Genomic DNA, 22,528 nt, shown 5'->3' with positions numbered 1-22,528 from the left:
TTTAGGGTGACCATATGAAAAGGAGGACAGGGCTCCTGTATCTTTAACAGTTGCATAGAAAAGGGAATTTCAGCAGGTGTCATTTGTATATATGGAGAACCTGGTAAAATTCCTTCTTCATCACTAGGGTGACCAACTGTCAGGATTTCCCCGGATTTGTCCTGGTTTTTGTTCTTTCCATGGTGTCAGGGGGGATTTTCTATAATTTTCAATAATCTCCTGGAATGACACACCTTCCTCTTTAAGGCTGCCATTAGCATGGCAGGAGGGAGTGACATGCTTTCTTGAGGCACATCATTCCCCCACCCCGAGCTCCAATTGAGGTCTTAAAGGGGAAAGTGGGTCATTCGTGGACATTATAGAAAAGGCCCCAATTGGAGTGGATGGTGGTAGTGCAGAATGAAATCCTTTCCCCTCCTCCACTCCAATCGGGTTCTTTAAGGTGGCGGGGGAATAACGTACTTTCTGCAGGACTCAGAAAGCTGCTTCCCCACAGACACACTAGGTGTCCTCTTTTTTGGTTTCCCAAATATGGTCACCCTATTCATCACAACAGTTACGCTGCAGGAGCTATACTAGAGTGACCAGATTTAAAAGAGGGCAGAGAACCTGCAGCTTTAAATATGATGAAGAGGAAATTTCTCCAGGTTCTCCACATATACAAATGATACCTGCTGAAATCCCATTTTCTATACAACTGTTAAAGATACAGGAGCCCTGTCCTCCTTTTCATATGGTCACCCTACCTTATTGCTTTACTATTTGGCAATAGCTTCTGATGACTGCAGCCCTTCCTGATTGCTCTGCTGCTTTTACATTAGGAGGACACTGCAGAGAAGGGGGGGGGCACCATGGCACCATGTGCCCCAACGCATCCCAGGACAGCTTTCTTGGTGTCCACAAAGTGTTTGTCCCCCTCCCTCTTCTCGTGCAACACTGAGTCATTACTGACTCTTGGAGGAACACCAGCTTTCGCTGATGTTTTCTTGGCAGGCCTTATATAGTGGGGTGGTTTGCTATTGCCTTCCCCAGCCGTTATTACCTTTCCCCCAGCTAACTGGGTACTCATTTTACCGACCTTGGAAGGATGGAAGGCTGAGTCGACCCGAGCCGGCTGCCTGAAACCAGCTTCTGCTGGGATCGAACTCAGGCCATGGGGAGAGTTTCAGCTGCATAAACTGCTGCTTTACGCTCTGTGCCACATGAGGCTCTTTGCCCCCTCCCACTTCTTAAAAAGATTAACACATTTCCTTACCAGCAGCTAGAATTGTTATGGAATAGGTTTCTGTTGGTGCCAAAAACTGGGCTAAAAGGAATTGTTTAGTATGTTGGGGCTCAGTCCTCATCTCTGCCTTGTACTCAGTCTTTTGGGCAAGATACTTATCCTTTGCCATGCCTCTCATGGTGACCATTTTGTGGTGGTGCATAGGGCAGTTTATGAAATTGCCAGTGTGTCCGTGACCCCAAAAGGTCGCCCATCCTTTCTGTAGTTTAAGGGAGCGGTGGCACCAATGTTGATGTAAATCAGGAAGGCTTGAGCGCCCAGCCTTAGGTTGCATTTCAAGTGGGCATATAAAGATATGATTAGTTATTCATGCACTGAGGTAAAACACACACACTGGGTTGGACAGTTTCGGTCTCAGTATATTTAAATTAATTATAGTAATACAGTATATTTAAATAATGTATTGATACTTAAATATACTTCCAATTAAACATATTTAGGAATATAATTAGGGTGACCATATGAAAAGGAGGACAGGTTTCCTGTATCTTTAACAGTTTCATAGAAAAGGGATTTTTAGCAGATGTTATTTATATGCATGCAACACCTGGTGAAATTCCCTCTTCATCAAAACAGTTCAAGCTGCAGGAGCCTTGCTGTCTTTTGCAGAGTGACCAGATACAAAAGGGGACAGGGCTCCTGCAGCTTGAATGGTGGTGATGAAGAGAGAATTTCACCAGGTGCTGCATGCATACAAACAACGCCTACTGAAATTCCCGTTTCTATACAACTGTCAAAGGTACAGGAGTCCTGTCCTCCTTTTCACATGGTCACCCTAATTATATTGTTCAACCCTATTCATAGCATGGTCTCAAAAAGATTTATGACCCATTGTGTTTGGTGGGACACATTAAGAATCCTTAGGATTGCAACCTTAAATACATTAAATCTGAATACTAATGCTTTTGGTATGGTGGTCATTATATAATTGGATTCAACTGCATAAGGAATCCAAAGGTGTCCCCACCCCCCACCCCCCACAAAACACACACAAATTTATAATGCTGAATGACTTGTAATTGTCCCATTAGGATAGAATCACCAAGTTTCAGGTTGGAGAAGCCAACAGTAGCTTTTGCACAGGACCTGCAGCAGCATTCGGCATTTACTGAGGCCTACACCCAAGAAGGGGCTCAACTGCCAGCACCCACAGCCAACTGACCCTTGCAGCTGTCACTGCCTGTTCTAAACAAGGGAGCAGGAGCAAGAAAAGGGAGCAGCAGCTTCTGTCAGCCTTGCTGCCTTTGTCGGGCCGATGGTGTGGATTGGGCCCAGAGGGACAAGGCAAGAGTAGGGGCAGTAGCAACAGCAATGAAAAAGAGGTGGGGCTACTCAGGGATCAAAACTCTTGGGAGGCATCTTACCCAAAGCCCCGCCATAGCTGGAGCGTACACTGAAGATGCTGCAGGGTGGTGGTGGTGTTTGTACCATTGCTGGCTCTCATGACTTCCATTCGCTGCAAATGCAGTTCTTTAGGTCACAGCCTGACAACCCCAGATTCCGTGCCCCTTCGCTAAGCTGGCCTTTCTTTGCAGTGTATCTATATGGAGAAGCAGCACTCAAGGAGAGCAGACGATCTTTGCCAGCCATCCGAGCAGGAGAGTATGAAGCCCTCCCTGAAAAAGTAAGATTTGGTGACCATATGGACAGTTTTCCTTGAACTTGTCTGGGTTTCAGGCATTTCTTGGGTGTCCGGGGGGGGGGGGGATTTTGTACAATTCTCTAAAATGTCCTGGCATGAGGATGAACCTCGGAAGCCAGCAAGCTGCAGGTGCCTCTCACTGGCTTCCCCGCCTCTTTCAGGATGAGATGTCTGACGTGGCGCTAGGGGTGGTGGAGACCTTTGGTTTCCAAAAATTGGGTAAGATGCTCCATGAGACAACGGGGTGTGTGTGGAACAAGTAGGGTGACCGTATGGAAAGGAAGACAGGGCTCCTGTATCTTTAACAGTTGAAAGGAAGAGGGAATTTCAGTAGGTGTCCTTGGTATGCAGGCAGCACCTGGTGAAATTGTTGAGTCCTGGACTGGACTCTGTTTTTCCTTTTCCATATTTCTGGACGATTCTGCAAATCCTGGATAAAGTGTGGAGTCAGCAAAAGACAAATCACTGAAAGGTCAACTTTGCAGATGGGCTTGATTGAATAATTGGACTATGACATAGTGTTAATTTTTCTATTAGTGCCAATTATCGATTGCATCATTTGTGCTGTGAAGTGTATATAAAGAGTGTTTGGAACCACTGTAACCAGATTAAATCATCACTCTTGTTGCTGTGAAACCTGTTGTAAGCTGTATATCATGTGACCATGTGTGAGTATTGAATTGTACATTGTTTTGCCATAACTAATTATTTTCTGTCAGTAAAGTATTTATTTTTGTACTCTACAAACAAAAATCTCTGCTTTATATTTTTTAGTCTTTGCTGTATTCATAGTTAAGAGCCGCTGTATACTCTGCTATCACTGTGAGTCTGTATTTTACAGCACGCTTAAGTTCAGTGATTACCCCGACATCTTCATCACAACAGTTAAAGCTGCAGGAGGCTTGCCCTCTTTTGTACCTGGTCAAGGGGGCAGGGTTCCTGCAGCTTTAACTTTTGTGATGAAGAGGGAATTTCACCAGGTGCTGGTGAATTTCACTAGGTGTTGCTCTTCTATAAAACTGTTAAAAGACACAGGAGCCCTGTCCTCCTTTACCTTGTTCCACCCTAGGAACAAGGGAAAGTGAGAGGCTGTCTCACTGGGAAAGGGGCCCAGGAAAGGAGAGGGGTGAGGGGAAGGGAGGCAAGGCCCTGAGGAGGGAGGGAGGGAGGGAGGGAGGGAGGGAGGGAGGCAGACGGGGCAGTCCTGAGGAGCAAGCCAGGGAGGGGCAGAGAAAGCCTGCCAGGAGATGCCGCCAAGCAAGGAAGGAGAAGGAGGCAGCCTTCGATGGAGCCGGCAGCCCTAAGCCCAACTCTCTCCCTCTCAAGTGCCTCCTTCGGAGCTGGCCCCACTTGAAGCAGGGGGGAGCACCTATTGCATCTGTAGCTGCAGCCACTACGCCTACACACTCGGCCAGCCGCTCCCTCCTATAAGCTACCCAAGCCTAGGGTGACCATATTTGGGAAACCAAAAAAGAGGACACCTAGTGTGTGTGTGGGGGAGCAGCTTTCTGAGTCCTGCAGAAAGTACGTTATTCCCCCGCCACCTTAAAGAACCCGATTGGAGTGGAGGAGGGGAAAGGATTTCATTCTGCACCACCACCATCCACTCCAATTGGGGCCTTTTCTATAATGTCCACGAATGACCCACTTTCCCCTTTAAGACCTCAATTGGAGCTCGGGGTGGGGGAATGATGTGCCTCAAGAAAGCATGTCATTCCCTCCTGCCATGCTAATGGCAGCCTTAAAGGGGAAGGTGTGTCATTCCAGGACATTATTGAAAATGATAGAAAATCCCCCCTGACACCATGGAAAGAACAAAAACCAGGACAAATCCGGGGAAATCCTGACAGTTGGTGACCCTACCCAAGCCGTCCTCTCATGATAGTTTGTGTACAAGGCGGGAGCAGTGGGCCTACTGAGGAGAGGAAGAAGCTCAAGGAGGTGGTAGCAGCAGAGCAGCTGTCAAGAACAATGGCAGGTTGGTCAGCTGGGTGAGGAGCAGAAGTGTTTCTCCTGCTAACACTTCACCAAGTTCCGTCACTTGTGAAAAGTGGGATCCCCAGGAGAGGCCCGCTCCCTTACTGAGCTGCCGCCTTCCTCTCTTAAGAAGGGTTCTGTTCCTGGGTGCACCCAAGACCAACCAAAATGCCATGAGTGCTGGCAATCCAGAGGCTCTATACTAGAGTGACCATATGAAAAGGAGGACAGGGCTCCTGTATCTTTAACAGTTGTATTGAAAAGGGAATTTCAGCAGGAGTCATTTGTATATATGGAGAACCTTGTGAAATTTCCTCTTTATCACCACAGTTAAAGCTGCAGGTGCCCTGCCCTCTTTTAAATCTGGTCACTCTAGAATAGCTCCTGCACCTTTAACTATTGTGATGAAGAGCGAATTTCACCAGGTTTTCCATATATACAAATGAAACCTGCTGAAATTTCCTTTTCTATGCAACTGTTAAAGATACAGGAGCCCTGTCCTCCTTTTCATAGGGTCACCCTACTCTATACCCTTGGTTTCTCATTGGGGCTTATGGCCACAAAGGAGATGTTTGAGGTGCTCTTTGTTGATAATACGTCATGTCCAATTCTGGAACAAATTGCTTACTGATTGAAAGATTGCCAACACCTCTGACAACATCTCCTGACTTCCCAACAATTCCTAAGGTTGGTTTATGGCATTAGGCGCCTTTGCCCTTTGTTATTGGGAACATCTGGCACCCTCATCCCTGGCGCTGGGTTATCCCTGTCTTGCTACACCAGAGAACCCGAGGGGCCTGGCTGACGTGCATCCCGTTTCCTCCCTCCAGCTGCCTTTCCTAGAACCTTACGGTCCTACACATTCTTTCACACCATCCTCCCACAAGACCCAGGGGATTTCACATAAGGTTGCCCTCTTGCTTCTCTCAGCCTCCCTCTCTTGATATTACCCATTGTCACCTACATGTTTTGGAAACACAGGGACAATCAACTTATTTACAATTTACATTGAGTCTGAGGTCATGTTGGCATATATCTCTTTACATAGCATCACATTTGCTATATTTCAAATGGAGGTGTAAAGTACGCTGTGGCACCTGTGTTTACATCTGAGAGGAAGCATAGGTGGAAGTTCCCTTTGCAAGGCACATTCTTGTTGCATTTATGTTGTCCCCACACACAATATAGGGCTCACGTGTCATTAGTTTTCATTTACTACAAGGCTGCCATAATGGAGCGACCATGTCTGCAGCTTTAAGCTCTTGCTTCAAGTTCTGCTAGTTACTAATGCCAAACCCCTCTCAGAGGAGCAGGGGCGGGGGCAGAGGAGAAGGGCTCCTCTCACTCCTGCTCATGAATCTTTCCTGCAATGTCTGCGTGGATTTTGCATTCCAACATGCTTTTCTCCATGAGTTTCCTTCCATGAAGAAAATAAAAAGTTAAGTCAGATTTAACTTATGGTGTCTTTAATGGAAAATGAACGTAACACCCACATGGCCCATCTCTGAAAATGACTTGAAGCCTTCAGCTTACAAGTCTAGCATTTAAAGAGTGACTGAAAAATATTAAATTCCCTTTACCTCATCTCTAAAAAAAAGTTGCACAAATCAGCTCTAAATGCAGAAGTCTACAGCTTCTCTTGTTCCAAATGATTCTTCTGATTAGATGACAAATTTTGAGTACCAAGCTGGTTTCCTCTTCGTAGTCCCCATCATGAAGTCAAAGTGTAATCGCTGTCTTTTTCACTATGTTTCTGCTTTACAGAGAAAAGAGGGATAGCAGCCCCTTGTTCCACATCAAGAAATCAGGAGCCTGATAAAAAGTGTAACATCATCCTTTGCATATAATCATCACCACCACAAAGAAGAAAAATCCCTTCAGGTGTTTCTAAATCAGTCCACTGTTAAACATTATAAGCATCCCTGCAGCATGACAATATTCAGCAAGCCCAACTCCCTGGCTCTGCCTCCCTCCCTTGAACACAGTGAGAATTTTCTTATGATTCGACCATATAACACCTGCTCTGGTCCGCTTGCACTGGCTGCCTGTATGTTTCCGAGCCCAATTCAAGGTGCTGGTTTTGACCTATAAAGCCTTCCACGGCTTGGGACCACAATACCTGACGGAACGCCTCTCCCGATGTGAATATACCCGGTCACTACGTTCAACATCTAAGGTCCTCCTCTGGGAGCCTACTCTGAGAGAGGCTCGGAGTGCGGCAACGAGGGACAGGGCCTTTTCAGTGGTGGCTCCCAGACTGTGGAATGATCTCCCTGACGAGGCTCACCTGGCGCCAACGCTGCTATCTTTCCAGCGCCAGGTTAAGACTTTCCTCTTTGCCCAGGCATATGGCGGCACATCTTAATCATCCACATGTTTAGTTTTTTAACGGTTTTTAATGCTTTATGTGTGTATGTTCTGTGTTTTAGAATTTTAAATTTTATGTACTCGTTTTTATCTTAATTTTAGAATTTCTGAAAACCGCCCAGAGAGCCCTGGCTATGGGAGCAGTGTATAAGTGAAATAAATAAATAAATAAATAAATGATTGGAATAATACCCCCTTTTTTTTCTTCTCTATTTCTTTCAAGCTCAAAAAAGATGAATGGATTCCTGATTTTGGCTCTGCAACCTTTGTTCCACGATGGGGAGCAACAGTAACAGGGGCACGGAAATTCCTCATAGCATATAATGTCAATTTGCTGTGCACAAAGGAGCTGGCACATCGGATAGCCCTTAATGTTCGGGAGCAGGGCCGTGGCGAGGATCAGGTATTCCAGGGTCCAGGGAAGAACTGACTTGCAGCCTCCCTGCCACTCACCCCTTTTGCCCTTTGGTCCACCTCTACTTCGAAGTCATTCTACCCCCTAGGCAACAGGTGCAACCTGGCTTTGCGTAGGGATGGGAGAACCTGCCATTTTCGAGCTTGCCGAAATTTGGGCTCACTCCCATTTTCATTTTCAACCTGTTTTTTCACTCATTCAAATGGAAAATGTGTGCATTTCAAATTGGAAAAGATGTAAATTTTTATCTGTATTTTTCAAAAGTGCACACTTCCCCCTGATTGACTGAATTATGAAAATGCATATTTTTTGGGGGGTGGGGGAAATGCATTTCAAATTGAAATTTTTAAAAATATGCATTTTTTGAACATGATCGCCAATTCGGGAATTTCTGAATATTTCTCAGAAAAGAATGCTCCTCTCATGTCTAGAATTGTGAATGGGATGTTCTGTGAACAGAAATGAAATTCTCATACATCCTTAGTCCTGCCTTCTGATTCACTACATGCCATCACCTGGTTTGAATAGGCCTCATCCTATAATTGGGGTGTGTGCGTGTATACCCTCTTGCCTCCCTACTCCCCATTGGTATCAAGTATCATTGTTAGTGGCCAGCCTACAGCCCATATTCTGCCCAGCCATATATTTACTTGGCCAGATCAGAAGTCCCTCAGCACTACTCTCTGTTCTTACTTTTTGTACACATTTGGGCTTTCTATAGAAATTTCACAGACAGTTTAAGACAGGAAGGGGGCAATGTTGTCTCAGCGATGCACAGAGTGATTGCATGGTTGAAATAGGCTTTCTCTCCCCCCCCCCCCCGGCCCCTGTTTGCCCCTTGCAGCCTGGGCGGTTGAAGCAAGTGCAAGGCATGGGCTGGTATTTGGATGAGGAAAATATTGCTCAAGTCTCTACAAATTTGTTGGACTTTGAAACCACCCCACTTTACATGGTCTATGAGGAGGTCTGCAGTGATGCCAAGGTGAGTTGTACAAGGATACTGAACCACCTGGTGCCATTGTGAACAAAGGCTTTTGGAGTGAAATGTGCTTGGGCGCAGGGAGTGCGGTCTGAAAGGCCCTCTGAAACGCTCCTCAGCTATGCCGTTAATTCACTTTTATACAGTTGTTCTCAGACTTGACATTAGGTGCTATTGGGTGCAGCATGGTGTGTGAAGAGAGGGAGAATTCCCTGATGGTCTAGGCAGCTGAGCTTGGAACAGATTGCCTGGGACCTAGGTAATTGGGTCACAACCTCTCCCCTCTCTTTCTGTGCTGTGCTACAGTACGGGAAAGGAGGAAAACAAGTGGGACACTTTTCCTTCCTTCTTCCCCCATCACTTGTAGGCAAACTTTGTCCATTTTTGAGGTCACCTAAGCCTCAATAAAGTGGCAGATTTCAAACTCAAACACGTCTACAAAAACATAGGGTTGGTGTTTATCTTATTTTACTATTTACGAAGGTATGACTCATCTGTCAGGCCAAATCGGACCCCTAATGTGACTTACATTTAAAATTTGCAACAATTAAAAAAAAGTTAAAATACTGCTTAAATTCAAAATCACTATGCAAATACTATTTAATTTATTAGAACATTTGTATCCCGCCCATATCACTAGGATCTCAGGGTGGCATACAGATAAAATTATACAAACAATATAAAATAATAAATATGCACAGCTGAAATGAATTAAACCATTAATCGAGCTAGAACTAGTACAGAATTTTAAAGCAGTAAAAACCTATTAAAACAGTTAACACAATGTGCAAACTTGGGGAATTTAGCCGACAAAGTCTTTGTTAAAAAGTCATGTCTTTACTTGGTGCTGGAATGAAGTCAGCGTTGGCGCCAGTCGGGCCTGCAAAGGGAGGGCATTCCACAGTTGGGGTGCCACAACAGAGAAAGCCCTCTTCCATGTTCCACCATAGCATATGTCTCATGTTGGTGGGGCATGAAGGAGGGGTCTTCCAATGGATCTCAAGTCTCAGGCTGGCATATATAGGGAGAGGTGCTCCCTCAAGCTGTTTAGGGCTTTAAATTAGGGATGTAAGTGGGAAAGGTAAGTGGGGTTTACCGGGCCCTGCCGCTGTCGCCCATGCGGCGACGCCGCCAGGGCCCGGTAATCCCCCCCCCCCGCCCTCCTCTCCCTTACCTGCCTCTGTCCGCGGTCCGTCAGCGTCTTCAATTGAGCCCGTGGTTCCAGCAGGAAGTCTGGGCCGCTTGCGGCCCAGACTTCCTGGTGGAACCGCGGGCTCAATTGAAGATGGCGACGGACCGCAGATGGAGGCAGGTAAGGTCCCCCTCTCCCTTGGTCCCTTACCGGGCTCTGCCACCATCGCCGCATGGGCGGCGATGGCGGCAGGGCCTGGTAACCCTCCCGCCCTCCTCTCCCTTACCTGCCTCCGTCCACGGCCCAGACTTCCTGGTGGAACCGCGGGCTCAATTGAAGACGGCGACGGACCACGGACAGAGGCAGGTAAGGTCCCCCTCTCCCTTGATCCCTTACCGGGCTCTGCCGCCGCCGCCGCATGGGCAGTGATGGCGGCAGGGCCCGGTAACCCCCCTATGGGGGGGGGGAACGGAGCTCCGAGCGGAGCGGAGTGGGCACAGGCGGAGTGGGGGCGGGGCGGAGCGGCCTGATCCGAAAATGGCGGATCTGAAAGTGAAGCGGAGTGGGGGGTCCGTGCACACCCCTACTTTAAATGTCATTGTCAACACCTTGAATTCCAACTGGAAGCATATAGGCAGCCAGTGCAATTCCTTTAAGACCAGTGTTATATGGACTTTGTGGGATGTACCCATCAGCAATCTAGCTGCTGCGTTCTGCACTAGCTGCAATTTCCGAGTTGTCTTCAATAATACTAAGTGTTATTTTTATCCAGTATCCTGAACAGTATAGAAGTCCCATTCCCTTTAGCACATTGAGGTGCTAGGAAAATGCTTGGAACAGGAAATCCATAAAAATGTTTATATATATATAAATGGACTCCTTGTACCAGATTCCCAGACTGACCACCAACCTATCATACTATCTTAAGCAAATCTCATTAAACAAACAAACAAACAAACAAACAAACCCAGGATGTTAAAATGAGCCTTTTCATGGTTGCTCTAGCCATGTAGTAGCTGCTTTTCTGTGAGGAGAAGAATGATTCTATGACAGAAGCTGGGCCTGATCATATATGTTTTCTGCATTCTGCATGGAAAACACTACTGGAGGAAGGCCAGTTTCATAGCTGGGACCGGCATAGGCGACCCCACACCATGTGATTGGCTTGTGCTTAAATTCTGCCTGTTGTGGAGGGAGTCCTCATGGGAAAACTTGCTCATGTGGATGGGATGGGATATATTTAAAAGGCCCTTGACTCAAACCCGTTATAGTCCATTTCAATGTGTTGCACATATCATTCTTGCTAATTACACTGGGGATTTGTGATCCAACTGGTTCATGTTCAAAATTCTACAGCCAGCCAGATTCATTCTCAGAAGCCTTATTGCCATTGGGTTTCTTTTCCAATATGTGCAGTAGTGTGGGCAGTAAATTGAGCTTAGCTTAAATGGGCAGGGGCCTACCATGTCCCATTTCTGCCAGGGACTCATTACCCTGACCTAGTGATTTAATCCCTGTGGAAGTGGCTCATGTGGGTTTGCTGGACTCCAGATGAATAGCTTTGCCATACATTGACTGTTGTAAAATCCTAGTTCTTGCTTCTAGGAACTCAATCTGCCAGTGGTGGGATCTCAGCTAGTAGGTCTAGTCCCCAAAAAGGCCATGTTGGATGCAGCAGAATTTTATATCAACAAAGAAAATCTCTTCATCCTTGAGGAAGATCATAAAGTCAGACTGGTAACTTTTCAATATTAATTTATATCCTGATTTTGGAAATCAGAAATGACCAAAATATTTCAGTGTCCTATGAACATTATTCATAGGATTAATTAATTTCAATTCTAAAATCATTCAAGTGTGACATGGTGGCTGTTCCTTAATTTCTCATGATAACACACATACCTCTTCAACACCTCACATTCCTTTTTATTTGCAGTCCGTTTCATCTTCTCATTGTCTTAGGAATCAGCTTTTCTGATGCACTGTCATCTACTTTCCATGCATGCTTTCTCTGTGTAGGTGTTTCTTGGCTGCTAACAGTATTTTCGCTATATCAAGGGTGGGGAATGTGATAGTTGGACTGCAACTCCCATCAGTGCCAGGCAGTATAACCAATGGTGAGGGATGATGAGATCTGCAGTCCAGCAATATCTGGAGGGCCACCTGTTCCTCATCCCTGCTCTATAGGTTTATTGCAGAGCTGTAGAGTTTGGGGACAGGAAGAGCTATACATCTAAATAAAGCACTGTAAATAAATAAATAAAGGGAGTGCAGGGAAGAAATGTCTGGGAGTTGGGATGGCTTGAAATCTTGTGCCAAAGCTTGTTATGAGGCACAAGCTTTTGCACAATAACTCTCCACCACCCTTTCAAAAGTGGTGCAACAGATGGGGAGTTTACACGGTGTGACTGCTCCCCCTCCCATCATTGTCTTGATGAATGGAAACCTCAAAGCTTCTGTTCATTTGGGGGACTAGGGGCTGGCCACATCCAGGGTACCATTCCACAGCGCCCCGTTATGTTAGGGCTTACTGGCCAAATCAATCTGAATACAAGTTGGTCCAATCAAGGAAGCTCGTCTACTTCATATTTCAGCTTCTGTTTAACGAAATCAACATCGACCTTATATATATTTTTTACTCTCAGGTAATCAACCGATTGGGGCTGGATTCTTTGTCTCCATTCAATCCCAAGGAGCGCATCATTGAGTAGGGATACTTCCATTTTCTTTTTTTCTTTTTCTTTCTGTTTGTTTGTTGGTACCACACATTTGGAGAGCTAGGTTGTGGATTGGGACAGATCCCCTTCTTGTCCTAGGACGCACCTTGAAATGCCGCAAGGTTCCCTCTCATCTGTCTGCACTGTACTGCTGACAGAGACATGGGACGCACGCGGGTTAAAGAAAATTTAGCAGAAGCACGTATCTACCATGTTTTATCCATTATTTCAGAAAGTGAAAGATGTAATCCACCTTTCCCCAACCTGGAACCCTCCAGATCTTTTGTACTTTATCCCAGCCTATATGGCCAGTGAATAGAAATAATGGGGGTTATGGTCTAAATGACTGGCATCAGGTTGGGGCAGGATGATATAGGCCACAGCTAGACCTAAGGTTTATCCTGGGATCATCCAGGGTTCGCCCCTGCCTGAGCACTGGATCCCCTGTGTGTCACCTAGATGAACAGGTTTGACCCCTGGACGATCCAGGGATAAACCTTAGGTCTAGCTATAGCCCATAGTCTATCGTATTAATTAGTGAGAGGCTTTTTGTTTTGTTTTTTGACACAATGGTGCATGCCATGGTGGGGTTGGAGACGGCATTACCTGGATGCCATCACTACTGTGCAGCAACTGAAAGGGGAGGGCATTTGTTTATGTTCTTGCCTACGCCACTATGTAGGAGTGGTGGGAAAAGGGACATACTGAGTAGAGCCCTCTCACTACTTGGTTTCAGCCAGGAACGTTCCCTGCCACTGGTGCTAGTCTCCATCCAGCACCAACAACACAGTATCCCAACTCAGTTTAGTTTAAGTGAGGGTGGTTTTGCTGCCGTGCAGTGGCTTTGCTCTCTTACAGACAGAATTCTCCAGGTGTGAGCAACTTTTTTTGGTCAAGGGCTGCAATTCCTCATGGCTAATCCCTCTGGGACCACATGTTGTCAGTGAGTGATGAGCAAGACCAGAGCCCAAAGTGGATGGGTCCCCCCTTCTCTTTCTGCCACTCTTTTCCCTCTCTCTTTCTACCACCCCATTTCCCCTCTCCCTCTTTCTTCTCCTAAGGAAGGGACAGATCACTCTTTCCAAAAGTCTTAATGATTGGATGCGGAGGGCTTTTGAAATTAGGCGGAGGGGTGCATACAGGTCTAGGGCTGCCAGTTGCCCACTCCTGCTCTAATGAATAACACTTGTTAATTTTGCTGTGTTGCGCTAATGTGTCAAGTGCTCCTTTGAACCATTTCCTGTTTCGGTTCAAAGAAGTTATCATCCCACATATGGCAGAGAGATTTCTAAACACTCTCTTTCAATAACTGGGATTTACTGCATTCAAGTTATTAACATCTAGATGTACGTGGAAGTGATTTTTACGTATCCTCTTTGTCTTTCAAAGGAACATGGTGCAGGATAACAAAGAGAGGGGAAGCCTGACATCTTTGCCTCTTCGTGCTTTTGTGCAGAACGTTGGTGCGAGGTCAGCTGCTCCTGGAGGAGGATCAGTATCTGCAGCAATGGCGTCTTTGGTACATGGGCCTCTTGATTGGTCCAGCTTAAAGACCTACCCTCAACATGAAACCCCTTATTTCCTTCCGCTGCATGTCTTGTTTGTATTTTCAAACAAGAATCATACATAGTTAATTCTCAAGGCCAGATAAAAAATGTCAGTTCATTGAGACATGATAGCACTCTTCAAATACTTAAAAGGTTGTCACACAGAGAAGGGCTAGGATCTCTTCTCGATCCTCCTAGAGTGCAGGACACGGAATAATGGGCTCAAGTTAAAGGAAGCCAGATTCCCGCTGGACATCAGGAAAAACTTCCTGACTGTTAGAGCAGTATGACAACGGAACCAGTTCCCTAGGGAGGTTGTGGCTTCTCCCACACTAGAGGCCTTCAAGAGGCAGCTGGACAGCAATCTGTCAGAGATGCTTTAGGGTGGATTCCTGCATTGAGCAGGGGGTTGGACTCGATGGCCTTGTAGGCCCCTTCCAACTCTGCTATTCTATGATTCTATGATTCTATGAAAACCAGAGTGTAATTTATGCTGATAGAGTATTATTAAGGAAAATATTTGCTCTTGGAAATGTAAGCTAAATCCTTCTTGCCCCCAGTCCCACAACAAAACGTTACTCTCTGTGCTTCAGATTGCCTGGAAAGAGGTGAAAAGTTTCTTTCCCCGAACTCAAAACTGCAGGGAAATTATTGTGTCCTTATATCGGGCACCCTGGGGCCTGTCTTACATCGTGCCAGTTTCACTGCTGAACCCTCCCAAAACTTACAGCATCGCAGTTGTGAAATGACAATTGCCACGATTCATGGATACAATTGTATGCAGGATATTCTGCCCCCAAATTCTGTAGCATCAGGTTACATGGCTGTAATGCACAGCAAATAGCAACTAAAAATGGGGCTCTCACAGTAATTTTCCTTCTTCTGTTACACCGTGCAACTCTGCAGCAGCGAAAGGATGCCTCCATGCACCTATGAAACTACAGACTGTTGAGTCTTGGCATTTAACATAATTGTCTGCATTACTTTGGCTAGCTAGTGGTACCTTTGCCATGCCTACCATTTGTAAAGACTCACTTGGCTCCTGCCCTCCACCCTGCAATCTTGCGAGGTTTTGCACATGCACAGGGGTGTGCCCAGGTGAGTCATACATGTTCCGACAACGTTTGTTCCAAAATGGATCCCTCTGTACTGCATTCGCATGCACAGAGAACCATGGTGATGGTGGAGCAAAGTTAAAATTCACGCTAAAATGACTTGGTGAATTGACGGCTGCATCATATAAACATAAGGTACACAAATTCACAGCGACGATGGAGTAAATACCCCTTGTAGATGGGGTGAAGAGAGATGAGCACAAGATGGGGGTAGGGAAAAGCCCCTGTCGTCTTTAGTTACTTCCACACTGCTGAGGCTTTGCTTCTTTGCAATTATCTGGAAACAGAATTTAAAATGGTGGTTCCACATAGCACTTCCCGCCTTAACAATACAGCAACCCTATGCTCCACTGGCAAGACCCTAATTGTATTCAGTAATTGTATGCAATTGCATTCAGAAAAGTTTGATTACGGGCTTCTCATCGCAATGAAACCATAAATCCTTCAATTTGATTTGTTGTGGTTTAAAGGATTCACATAAGAAGAGCCCTGATGCTGGATCAGACCGAGGGGGTCCATCTAGTCCAAGCAGAGTGGCCACACAGTGGCCAACCAGCCATCAACCAGGGACCAACAAGGCAGGACACGGTGCAACAGCACCCTCCCACCCATGTTCCCCAGCAACTGGTGCACACAGGCTTACTGCCTCGAATACTGGAGATAGCACACAGCCATCAGGGCTAGTAGCCATGGATCGCCTTCTCCAACAGGAATTTGTCCAACCCCTTTTTAAAGCCACCACAATTGGTGGCCGTCACTACTATCAACCACTAGTTTTTTGTTAACTAGCTGTTCCACTGCTTTGTACTGAATGTGGATATAATGCCACTTTAAAATAATTTTAATTTATTTTTTTAAATTGTTGTACGGTTCTTGAGCATTTCTTTAAGCTGGAAAAATGCAACTCAGAAATTCTATCAATAAATGGATTTTCATTGGTTTAATTTCTAAAAGGACAAGTGTAGGCCAGCTTAGGCCTCAGCATCTCAGATATGTGTGCATCGGCAGTGTTTACTCGGGGGGGGGGGGTAGTGGCGATGGCAAGGAAATCCAGTTCCCACATTCTTCTTACTGTGTTCCAGGACTGGATCCTGCCATTCTGCGGTTAAGTCCTGTGCATACTCTTTACAATTTATTGTCTCCTTCCAGGGGGCAGCTCTGGGCTGCATGGTGGGTTTGATGACATATGGAAAGCGCCAGTTTGAGGAACTAGACTCAGTTATGAGGCAGCTCATACCTCCGTTCCATCAGGCCATGAATGAGCTAGTAGTCATGGTGGACACAGACTCCTCCGCTTTCAGCAGCTACATGGTGAGTGGGATTGACAAAGGTTTAACTGCCCTGTCCCTTACTCCTCCTTGTGGCCTTCATACGTTTTCTTGTTACACTTTTCTCTAGTTTGCATAGAAAGGCAATATGGTAACAATTAATTTTAGAACTTGGAATACACTTTTCTGATTTGGTAAACATTGTGGTGATGTCATTCCATTTCAGTCACCTAAAACAAAAATTGGGGAAAGATATTTTTTTTAAAAAAATGAAGCCTGTATTCCTGGGAGAAGGATGAGTAGGCACTGCACAAGGTTTTAAGTATTTGAACAGGGAGGGGTGGAGGAAGTGAACTACAAGAAAAAGCTCTGGTCTGTACACAGGTCCATACAAGTGGTTTTGTTTCAGGCCAGGCAATTGGGAAGATTCTGGACCATAGTTCTCATAGCCTGGGTAACTACTGGACATAGCTAACTTAATAAGTAATATGCTTTTTCTTCTTCTCCACAGGATGCTATGAAGCTTCCTAAGAACACACCTGAGGAGAAAGAAAGGTACGTAGCAAGGTGTTGCTTGACACTGTAGTCTGAAGGCATGTCGACACTACAAACAACTCACTTTTACACTGGCATAAACTAGCTTCCCCTGAACAATCTGAGGGCTCAGCTACACCAAGCAGATATTCCACTATGAAAGCGGTTTTTCTTCGATTCTAAGACACACTTCCCTCCCATATTTTGTTGTTTATTCGTTCAGTCACTTCCGACTCTTCGTGACTTCATGGACCAGCCCACGCCAGAGCTTTCTGTCGGCCGTTGCCACCCCTAGCTCCCCCAAGGTCAAGTCTGTCACCTCCAGAATATCATCCATCCATCTTGCCCTTGGTCGGCCCCTCTTCCTTTTGCCTTCCACTTTCCCTAGCGTCAGCCTCTTCTCCAGGGTATCCTGTCTTCTCATTATGTGGCCAAAGTACTTCAGTTTTGCCTTTAATACCATTCCCTCAAGTGAGCAGTCTGGCTTTATTTCCTGGAGTAGGGACTGGTTTGATCTTCTTGCAGTCCAAGGCACTCTCAGAATTTTCCTCCAGCACCACAGTTCAGAAGCATCTATCTTCCTTCACTCAGCTTTCCTTATGGTCCAGCTCTCGCAGCCATAGGTTACTACGGGGAATACCATTGCTTTAACTATGCGGACCTTTGTTGTCAGTGTGGTGTCTCTGCTCTTAACTATTTTATCAAGATTTGTCATTGCTCTCCTCCCAAGAAGTAAACGTCTTCTGATTTCCTGGCTGCAGTCAGCGTCTGCAGTAATCTTTGCACCCAGAAATACAAAGTCTGTCACTGCCTCCACGTTTTCTCCCTCTATTTGCCAGTTATCAAAACATCTCTAAAAATGGGGTGCGTCTTAGGCTGTAGCTAGACCTAAGGTTTATCCCAGGATTGTCCTGGGGTCAAACCTGTTCATCTATGTGCCACACAGGCAGGGACGAACCCGGGATGATCCTGGGATAAACCTTAGGTCTAGCTACAGCCATAGAATCGCGGGTGTGTCTTAGGTTTTTTTTTTCTGTTGGAGGTACTGAAATTAGTTGGGTCTTACAATTGATGGTGTCTTACAATCGAAGAAATACGGTAAACGGCAGGAGACACACCACTGCTTTATAGTGGTACTGAAGTGCACTGACAAGTGTTGGGGCCCATGACAAATACCATATATTGCTTTCATACCTCTTTCTTAGTGCTATATCCTGCTTGGTGTAGATGTGTCATGGGCCCCAACAGTTGTCAGTGCACTTCATTACCGCTATAAAGCAGTAGTGTAGATCTTGCAGTGCATTACCACTATAAAGCAGTTGTGTGGCTCCGGCTTTTTATATACCGCTTTCATACTGCTTTCATAGTGGAATATCCTACTTGTTCGATGAGGTTACTGGGAATTCGCTGTTACAGCGTCTTGGAAAGGAGGATGGGAAATGGGCACATATTCATTTGTAAGGTAACGTTCCTTCAGGCATTTGTTTGCCAGTCATTTGCTTTTCCTTTGAGCCTGAATTTCTATTTATGGGGAAGCTGCATTTTCTGTATATGACAAAATCAGTAAAATCACATTTATGTAGCATTTTCATTGTTCAAAGTACTTCAAGTGTGTTATCCCAGCAATCTTTTTAACATCTCTGTGAGGGAAATCAGTATTTTATCCCCATGTTTCGGATGTGGTAGTACAGGGCCGGATCTACACTACTGCTTTAAAGCGCTTTATAACAGTTTTGACAACTGTATACGGAGTGTGTCCTGGGCCGCAACCGTTGTCAAAATATTCCCACATTATCTCTGGGGGGTTTTAAACCCACAATTTCCAGGGGGTTCCAGAAGAGGCCCTGAATGCTGATGGCATTGCGTAATGAGCCTGCAAACTTCCATGAATGGCCAATCTCAAGCTTGCTATAAATCACTTATTTGGAGAAACTCTTAGGCCTTAGCTAGACCTACCTGTAAATCCAGGCTAGAGGAGGGGAGATCCCGTGATGCAACTATCGCGGGATCTCGCCCTCGTTCACATGTGAGGCGCGATGAGCTCTGGAGGAGAGCTGTTGCGCCCGCCATTTTTAAAAAGTTTTAAAGGGGCCAGCAGTGCAGGAGTGCTCCAGCGACGGTAGGTAGGTTTTTTAATATATATATATATTTCCCCGCTCCCCCCTGCCCCTGATTTCCCCCCTGGCTGCGATCCCCCCCTCCACCAGTCTTTGCTGCAACTCTCCTGTGGACGGTGCCTTTAGGCCTAGTTCCCTTGCTTGTGTCCTCTACTCAGACTGACCGTACGTCTCCCCCGTAGGCGTGCAGTAGCCATGCAGCTGGGCCTGAAAGAAGCCATTGGTGTCCCCTTTTCACTGGCAGAAAAAGTTCACTCGTTATGGCCTGTTCTTAAAAAAATGGCTCAGCAAGGAAACTTAGCCTGCAAATCCGATATTCAGGTATAGTATAAGTATTTTATGGCTACACGGCTTGGGAATGTTTGACACCAACTGGCACCAACAGTTAGAAGACAACACTGATTGCATTCCGGCGCCAAGTGAAAACATGGCTTTTTAACAAAGCTTTGAGAGTTAAACTCACTAAGATGGCACATTGTTTTAACTGTTTGAACTGCTTTTACCGCTTTTAAATTATATATTGTTTTAACTTGGTTCATGGTTTAATTTGTTTTTAACTGTGCATATTTATTGTTTTATACTGTATGCTTTTATCTGTATGCCGCTCTGAGACCTTAATGACATATAGAGCGGGATATAAATGTTTTAAATCAATCAATCAATCAATAAGACATTATGCAACTATTCCAGCTTTTTCTTCGTAATGAATTTTCTGTAGTCAGGCAGAAGAAGCAGTGGAACAACATGGGAGGGTTTCAAACGGAAGGCAACGTCATTTGAACCCTCTTTAAAATTCTATGAATGAGGCAGGTTGATAATGTGATAAATGCCTCATTTGGAAGTGTCCTAGGAAGTGAAGAAATCTTTAGGTTTTTAGTATTGTGTAAATAATTAAAGTCAGGGCTTGCAGCAACAGCATATGCAAAGCAAGGAGGGGGCAATGTGGGTGCATTGGAAAAACGGATGTAGAGAGTGTATGTGTTGTATTGGAAAGGTGAGCTCAAATGCCTGCTCAGCCATGACTTTTAGCAGGTTCCCTTGGGCATTTCACCATTGTCTGCAAGTCCAGTCAAACTCAGGGGTTTGCTGTATCTAGGGTGACCATATGAAAAGGAGGACAGGGCTCCTGTATCTTTAACAATTGCATAGAAAATGGAATTTCTGCAGATGTCATTTGTATATAAGGAGAACCTGGTGAAATTCCCTCTTCATCACCACAGTTAAAGGTGCAGGAGCTGTACTAGACTGACCAGATTTAAAAGAGGGCAAGGCACCTGCAACTTTAACTGTTGTGATGAAGAGGAAATTTCCCCAGGTCCTCCATATATACAAATGGCACCTGCTGAAATTTTCTTTTCTGTGCAACTGTTAAAGATACAGGAGCCCTGTCCTCCTTTTCATACGGTCACCCTAAACGATGTAAAAATTGCAGAACAGCTTGCATGCAAAAACGTGCCTTTGAAATGGGAGATAATTATCTTTAAATATAGTTCCATGAATCCTAATCAACATTTTTAGGAAACAACCGTTTTTTTTCAATTTGAAAAGTGATTACTGCATATCCAGATTCATAAAACTCTTGCCGATTCTTGAAATAGTTGTTTGGTTCAGTGTGCTGCAAGAGAATACCATTCTCAAGCTACAGATAAGAAAAAAGTAATGTCTTAACAAAGCAACATCAAACCATAAAATAGTTAATTGCAAAATTAAATGAAATTGGATAGAATAAAACCTGTGTAATTTTCAGCTTGACTTCCAAGTGGGGCTAATATGTCCTTATCTTGTTTACAATAGTTTAAAATGAATGCTTTACTAATAAAGGAGCCTTATAGGCCTATATTTTGTATACTTTGTGTGTAGGTGGCAGCTAAAGCTTTAGAAGCTGGTGTGTTTGGTGCCTATTTCAATGTTGTCACAAACCTGAAAGATATAACAGATGAAAGTTTTAAGCAACAGGTAAGAAATGCTACTCACGCTTAAGAATGCTTCCAGATGGAGGGCTCCTAGCACAAAAAAATCAGAAGGCTTCATGCTGCTCTTCCCTCTTTTCTTCCTCAGTGGATTTTTCACAGTGATAACAAGGGAGAGGGCCTTTTCGGTGGTGGCTGCAGGATGCCTGATGAAGGGATCTTGAGACTTCAAAAGCTGCAGGAGCCCTGCCCTCTTTCAAATCTGGTCACTCTAGTGTAGCTCCTGCAGCTTTAACTGTGGTGATGAAGAGGGACTTTCACCAGGTTCTCCATATATACAAATGACACCTGCTGAAATTTCCTTTTCTGTGCAATTGTTAAAGATACAGGAGCCCTGTCCTCCTTTTCATATGGTCACCCTAGTGGTGGCCCCCTGACTGTGGAATGATCTCCCTGATGAGGCTTGCCCAGTGCCAACACTGTTAGCTTTCAGGCGCCAGGTCAAGACTTTTCTCTTCTCCCAGGCATTTAACAGCATTTAACAATGCTAAGTTTGTTTTCTAACGGACCCCAGAACTGTTGTTTTTAAATGGATACTGTTGTTTTTATGTTTCTGATGGTTTTTTAAATTCTGTATACTTTTTTTAACTTTTACAGTTTTTAACTTTTGTAAACCGCCCAGAGAGCTTTGGCTGTGGGGCGGTATATAAATGTAATAAATAAAAATAAATAAAAAAGACAGAAGTAGTAGTGAGAAAACATGAAGGAAGGGGGGTTGTGAGTAGAAGACAACATGATCTGGACTTCATGTAAAATTTTGTGAATGATATATACACCATGATGCCATAAAAAGCCCCCTTACTGCTGCTCCAGCTATGTTAATCTCCAATGAAATGCCGTGCATCTCTGTATTCCACAGACTTTAGTTTTGAGTTGAAAGGAAGTGTGATTTCTTCTTGCATATTTGTGCTACTCTGCTAAACCACAGTGCCACCTAGAGGTTACATAGTGGAAAACCAGGAAAGGTATTGCTCCGGCTGTATGCTCAGATCTCGGTTCTGTGACAAAAGTGAAAGTCGATCCAGCGGATTAACAGCTGATTATCAGCCTTTTGTAGAAAAGTTCTCTGGATGTGCAGAGACTGTGACCTTGCTATCAAGTCAGGGTTATTGTCTCCCCCATTCCCGCTGTCTCCTGCTTGTGGTAACCTATTGCCTGATGAAGGGATCTTGAGACTTCAAAAGAATGTGCATTTTGGGTGATCTTTTGGTTATCACCCTGATATGGATTTTGGAATAATAAAAACAAACACTTGCCCTATATAGTGCTTCCATGTGGTGCTCTCCTGAGGTTAAGCTTCACAGCCCACCACTCTTGTTTGTACAGACACAGGTAATCCAAGGCTGAGCATGGTAGTCTACTCATTGGAAGGTGCACTATGGTGGCAACAAACACCCAGCATGCTGTCCTTACTGTCCCCTTGGCCTGCCTCCTTTATTTCTGGTTCAGGACTAAAGCATGCA

The 22,528-nt window shown here is 45.0% G+C and overlaps 1 protein-coding gene across 4 annotated transcripts in view; it reads left to right on the top strand.

Annotated features, from left to right (window-relative positions):
• Positions 1–22,528, top strand: part of FTCD (formimidoyltransferase cyclodeaminase) — a 29,142-nt gene that overhangs the window by 6,289 nt on the left and 325 nt on the right. For 3 of the 4 annotated variants that reach the window (XM_063116066.1, XM_063116065.1, XM_063116067.1), the window contains 10 exons: positions 2,821–2,909; positions 7,495–7,674; positions 8,531–8,668; positions 11,403–11,534; positions 12,443–12,504; positions 13,904–14,033; positions 16,326–16,487; positions 16,956–16,999; positions 19,278–19,416; positions 20,956–21,051. In XM_063116066.1, the coding sequence (XP_062972136.1) occupies positions 2,821–2,909; positions 7,495–7,674; positions 8,531–8,668; positions 11,403–11,534; positions 12,443–12,504; positions 13,904–14,033; positions 16,326–16,487; positions 16,956–16,999; positions 19,278–19,416; positions 20,956–21,051 (1,172 nt within the window). Of the gene's footprint in view, positions 1–2,753; positions 2,910–7,494; positions 7,675–8,530; positions 8,669–11,402; positions 11,535–12,442; positions 12,505–13,903; positions 14,034–16,325; positions 16,488–16,955; positions 17,000–19,277; positions 19,417–20,955; positions 21,052–22,528 lie in introns of all 4 variants that reach the window. The other variant, XM_063116069.1, reaches the window with a different exon arrangement.

The sequence above is a fragment of the Elgaria multicarinata genome, chromosome 2 (genome assembly GCF_023053635.1).
Source record: "Elgaria multicarinata webbii isolate HBS135686 ecotype San Diego chromosome 2, rElgMul1.1.pri, whole genome shotgun sequence".
Classification (NCBI taxonomy): domain Eukaryota; kingdom Metazoa; phylum Chordata; class Lepidosauria; order Squamata; family Anguidae; genus Elgaria; species Elgaria multicarinata.
This window is presented reverse-complemented; position numbering and strand designations above follow the sequence as displayed.